The following is a 6,113-nucleotide window of genomic DNA, read 5'->3' as shown; positions in this document are numbered from 1 at the left end:
GCCAGAGGGCCACTACATCCGGTCCCGTCCCAGGCTCTTTGCAGGCATCTAACAACTGGCACAGGACTTTGGAATCCGACAGAGTCAAGGAGCGAGAAGGATTGATGACTTTTAACTTGGCAGGACAAACACACATGCAGCGTTCCAGTAATGAGTTTATAGGCTGGTTTGTTTGAGGTCGCGCCTTTTGGTTTCCTGGCCAAGAAAGCTAGAATGAAAGCAATGGAAGGACACCTGGTGGACACCACAGTTTGGTGATGACGAACCTTGGAGGAACCCAGGATTGGACCCACTTCTGTTACCTCACAGCAGCCGAAACTTCTAGAGCAGCACTGGACCAGCACTGAGTGGCATGTGCACACTGACTGAACTGAACGCCTGCTGATGTCCAGCCCGCTCTGGATATCCTGTGAAAGATACTCCTTGATTTGTGTGCTTTGGTGCTGATGCTGTGGTGGTCCCCCAGCAGGACAGGGGCCAGGATGAACACAGGTGCAGGACAGCCAGAAAGGACACAAGTACCGTGCACAGGATGGATGGACAGAAGGGCAGTGGTCACTGTTTTCGGGATCATTTCCCTCAGCTGGATGTGTCTCCCAGCCTGTGCGCAGATGAGGATCCCACCTGAAACGTGAGTACCATTTATTCCATTGCTGGGATAAACATGCTGAACCTACAGTGCCTCTGACATACGCCATCCTCCTCAACGTCCTTATAAAGATCCTTATAAAACTGAAGGTTCCTAAATGAAGGAGCCTCTGGCTGGTGTAGAACCTTTACGCTAAACTTTCAAAAGGTTTTTCACACTTCAGCATCTCATTTTCCAAAATGAGTTCTTTAAAGAACCTTTTACTGCCAGATTCCTGAGGGTTCTTCTGTGGGATTGCTCCAAACCTTCTGGTGATCCTACTGAAACTGACTGATCTGTGGTGCCGATGAAAGAGACTATATACATCACTGCACTGAACTGATTTAATGTGTCAGTCGTGACTGTTTCGTGATCTTTTTAGCTCATTTTGAGCTTCGAACTCAGCTCTGAGCAGCTGGTCACACAGAAAATCACCATATTTTACACTAAAACACTAAAAAGAGCTGAACTGCAGAAAATATGGAGATTCTTAATGTTCCTCACTGACTTTCAGACTTTGGGACACATTACAAATACGCAAGTATGCAAAAGGTTCTTTGACTCTCGTTGGTTCTATATAGACACTTTGTTCTCTGCATGGTGGAATGGTTCTTCATACTGATGGAGAGTGTGTTGTATATGGTTCTATATAGCACCACAAAGGGTTCTTCTGTTATTACAACTACTATTACAAGCCTGAAATTGTTACAATAGCAGAACCTTTTTTGGTGCAGTGTAGAACCATTTTCAAAGGGGTTCCACATTTTCCATCAGTCTGAAGATCCATTTGACCATGCGAAGAACACTGTAAGCGTTCATGGTTCTAATAGAGCCACTGTCTAGACTACAGAACCCATCATTTTTAGAGCGCGCTTACTTCACCCTCAGTGTCCAACATAGGGTCACGCTAAGCGGGCAGTAGTGTATGATGGGTCTACATGATGGCTCGGTTGTTCTGCTGCTTGTTGGGTGTTTGTTTGGTCACTGAGAGATGATTCCTGCAGAACCACAGCGCCTTATTAATGCACCACACCCAGAACGACAGCCAGACTAAGAGCGAGATCAGAGGCATGTGCTGATTCTCTGGCTGAGAAAGAGAGGGGCATGAGAACCCAGGCACAGCAGCAGAAGAGAATCTCCACAGGTTCTAGATCTGCTGTTGAGATTATCATGGCCCTCAAGACAGATTGAGAGTTTCTCAGGCAGGTCTGTTGTAATCATGCTGAATCATTCAACAGGAAAACACCGATTTACCACCCACACTTGCTGAAATGTGTAAACCGGGGCAAATGTAGAAACAGTGGGATCAGTGGGTCACTTAGTACCACTGAATAGCAGCAGAAGCCTGTAAGAGACATGCAGATGTCTTTATTATATAGCATTATGGGGAATCCTGTAATAAAGGCTTTAGCCTAACACTATTATTATTATTATTATTATTATTATTACCAATAATAATACATTTAATTTACATACCACTTTTCTCAGATCCACACTTTTTCGAATGCTTCACAGTGACAAAAACAAACCCACACTCAAGAAACTGAATGAACTTAATTCCGATATTCCACAGACTAGACTAGAGCAGACTAGAGTCAGGATACACAGAATCTGCTACCCCAGCATAACGAAAATGAAACATTTAAGTGTGATTTATAGTGATGTCATTGGATCATTGGATAATTTCCCTTCAATTTTTACTGTAAGACACGTTTAATTTATTTAATGTCCACACATTTCTTTAATTGTAGGTCAAACAATCCTGTCTGTTTGTTTTTTGAGCATTTCATGCCATTTTGTTCTCTTTCAGTGATGCGAACAAAACTTGAGAGTACTTGAGTGCTAAGGGCTCCACCTTGTGGAGAACGTTCAGAGTGCTGAATCTGAAGGAGTGAGTTAATTAGGTTGATTCTGCACAGTTTGAAAACTCCACCAGCCCCTTATACTGAGTTAAGGTTTCATGATCAATGGACCAGCAGAACTGCTCCAAAATGTAGTTACATTAATTTCCATCAGAAGTTCAGAAAGTTTTTTTCCTTCTCCTGTAAAGTGACCACAGCGACAGAGAATGTGGTCCCAGGTCAACATGACTTGACCCCTGGCCTAGTACCTCCCCTTCCTTCCCTTCCTCAGTGCTTGCCCATGGGACGCCTCACGCTGTGTCCCACTCTCAAACCTGACTGCTTGGTCTTAACAGTCTTTGGCATGTTTTGGTTTGTGACCCAAACACTTCCTGTGGCCTCGTCCAAACCTGCCCAGAATCAAAGCCTAGAGATCCTGGGCTGCTCAGGGATTAACTCTGCAGGTTGGCTTAAAGTGCAGGTGCTCAGGATGTGCTTACAGAGGTCTACTATAGCCCCAAATCACTGTACCTTGTAGGAGTTTCTGAAGGTGGGACAACCATCTACTTCATACGCAGTGGTCAGCGTCTCAGCCTCTTTGTGGTGTTAGTTTACATTCATATGAAGCTGGAATGTTCTAGCTAGCTGTAAGTGGTTCTATTGCATGGGCACATTCACACAGTTCACTCAGGGTCAGGAGAACACACTCTGAGATAACATGAGTGGCTTCATTTCTACAGCACCTTTCATACAAATTACAACCTAATTCAGCGTTAGATAATAAAACCTTGCAATAGTACAAAAGAGCATACAGCACCGCTCAAACGTTTAGGGTCACGGAGTTCATTCATAAAAAGCTAATTCCTTTAAAGCTGTGTGTTTGAAGTGATTCTATAATAAAACAAATGTCTTATTAGTTTCAAACGGTTTGTAGGAAGCTGTAAAAATGATGTTGTTGTGTGATAAATAGAGCTGTAAGGGATGTAACTCATGAAGAAACTGACACTGAGATATATATATATATATATAAAATGTATATATAATCACTGTTGTCTGATGAAAACCTTGTATCTCCATTTTTTGTCATTTTACAGTTTTTGGCAAAATTAAAAAGCCTCATGGTCTTTATATTGTGTGTAAATTTCATGATGAATGGACCAAAAGAAATAACCCAAAATGACTTGGAAAGACGTCTGGTTCCATTGACTTACATTGAAAGTGAAGTAGGTTTTATATAGTGTTGTGTATATATATATATAGTTTTATATAGGTTGTATACAGTGATCTGTTCTGGTTTTCAATAAATCAATAAATACATTTTCTGATCAATAAATCAATAAAACTCTTTTATGTGCGCTCCTCGAGGAAGCCCTGTACTATTTTATGTTATCGTCCAGTTCCTGCTTTCATTAGAAATACATACAATTTAATAAATCCATGTGACGGCTGGAGACGTCTAGAAGAAATCTGGAACCAAACTTTGTTCTTTAAATTCACAAGATGTCAGTCACTTGTCTTGTTACTGTTTATCGTGTTTATATTTCTTTTTATTTATTCTAATAATACTTCGTGCTTTTATAGGTGGAAACTCACCACTAAGATACACGGTTTTTAATCGTTTGCTTGGGCGCCTGAGACTTTCACGCAGCACTTCCCAGAGAAGCTTGTGAGGTGACCACCATGAACGCAGCTGGACTGTTCTTGGTGTCTTTGTGCGGGTCCTGGCAGTCAGAGGTCAGGGGTCCTCAAACGTTCAGAAAATTCGGTGGCGGTGAGCCAGGGCCCAAGCGAGAGGTCACGGTGGTTCAGAGAGACGTGTCCTTGTGGATTGAGGATTTGGCCTTTAGTCATAGACAGTAAGCCTGATATCCTGACCTGGCATCCTGACACAGTCACAGGCTAAACCTTCTGCTGCAGCCTGGTCTCTAAACACAGTGACCGCTGCCCTCCTGTTACAGTAAACTGGAGCGAAGCGCTAATAATCAAGTCAAGAGGCTTTGTCATTCCTACTGTGGACAAGTGCAGTGGAGCGAAATTCCATACTCCAGGACCAACACGGAGCAACATAGAACAGAAGAGTTACTAGTAATTAAACAGACGTTAGATGGAGTAAACAGACTGGACAGCGCGGCGCAGACGCAGCACTCGTTACTGAGCTTGAGGTAGTGAGAATAATACAGCAGAAAGCTGTGATTAGTAACTTCTGCTTGGCCTGCGCTCGTGGCTATATTATGTTTTTTCCATCTGAATTTTCACGCCCAGATCTTAAGGCAAAGTATTCAGCAACTGCATGAAATGCATGGAATTTTTTTCCCCTCAAATTAACAGAAAGTGTTTTATGATCCTAAACATATTGCTAAGTGCTTACAATTTACTGCTGAAAGCCAAAAATCTTAGGTGCTCTTTGTATTTTTTTATAAAATAAATAAATAAATACATAAATACATAAAACGGTGTCTAAATGGCAGCATATGTTGCTCCAAAATGTGTTCAGTGTTAATGATGCTCTCACAGATGTGTATGTTACCCACTAAAGCCCCCCCAACACCATGGCAGATGCTGGATTTAGAACTTTACACTGGTAACAATCTGGATGGACCTTTTCTTCTTTGGCCCGGAGAACACAAAGCCCGTTATTTCCATAAACAATCTGAGCTCCAGCCAAGGAGAAGTCGTCAGCATTCCTGGATGGTGTTGACATAATACAGTGTCCGCTGTGTAAAGTGAAGTCTTGAGTCCATGTGCTGATCTCCAGCACAGAATCATGCTGGTTTTTAATAGAGGGGCTGTCTGAGAGATCCCAGGTGACTGGTGGTGTTTGTGGTTTTCAGCCTTTTGAAGAGATTTCTCCTCATTCCCTGAATCTTTTGATGTTTTAATGCGATGTAGAGGATGAAATACCTAAAATCCCGATTGAGCAACAAGGTTTTTTATTCTGTAACACATTTTCCTCAGTCATAAAGGCGCCTTTCATAGACGCTCCTCTTAAACCCAAGCATGACTGCGTCACCTGTTAAGGATGTTTTTTGGTCTTAAATTACCCCGTCCAGAGTTTTTGGCCTCAATATCAGATAGTAAAATAAAACAATGATACTGATGAGATAAATAACTATATAAAATAAAAATAAATTTATAAATCACTGCTATTAGCATTTTACACATTTTACACACGGTCTCGACTTATAATGCCCAACCATATATTCAGCCGTGTTGGGCTCAGCGCTGAAATCACCGTGAAAGCCGTGACAGGTAGCTGAGCTAATGATGAGCTAATGATGCTAGAACAGATGTAGAGCGATGTTCTGTGCATTCAGTTGGTGTTAGCGGCTCCAGTGTCCTCCGCAGCGTTTAGACTCACATCATTTACTGTTTTCACCTGACCTGTTTCAGCTCTGAGGCTCAGAATGAAACTGGGTCAAACATTTCACAACATCCTTTCAGTTTAAGACGCTTGTTCGTCAGCGCAGTCAGGCTTCGGTGGAATTACGCTCGTTTATATTCCATATCCTAATAAACATTTTCCCACAATGCTTTGTCTGCTCTGATCCATTGTGCTGCATATATATGCCTTATAGAGACTGCACCAATCTCTGTATACGACCTACTGAATTAGCTCAAACTGCGCTCCCACAGTACAAAATAAA

General features: G+C 42.1%; 1 protein-coding gene across 3 annotated transcripts in view; it reads left to right on the top strand.

Moving 5' to 3' along the window:
- cacna2d4a (calcium channel, voltage-dependent, alpha 2/delta subunit 4a) overlaps positions 1 to 6,113 on the top strand; it is a 230,781-nt gene continuing 224,668 nt past the window's right edge. For all 3 annotated transcript variants that reach the window (XM_037542278.1, XM_037542276.1, XM_037542274.1), the window contains exon 1: positions 1 to 631. In XM_037542278.1, coding sequence (XP_037398175.1) covers positions 447 to 631 — 185 coding nt within the window. In that variant the 5' untranslated portion in view covers positions 1 to 446. The remainder of the gene's footprint in view (positions 632 to 6,113) is intronic.

This window comes from Pygocentrus nattereri, chromosome 1 (assembly GCF_015220715.1).
Source record: "Pygocentrus nattereri isolate fPygNat1 chromosome 1, fPygNat1.pri, whole genome shotgun sequence".
NCBI classification, from domain to species: domain Eukaryota; kingdom Metazoa; phylum Chordata; class Actinopteri; order Characiformes; family Serrasalmidae; genus Pygocentrus; species Pygocentrus nattereri.
Note: the sequence above shows the minus strand (reverse complement) of the source record. Positions and strands in the feature narration are given on the sequence as shown.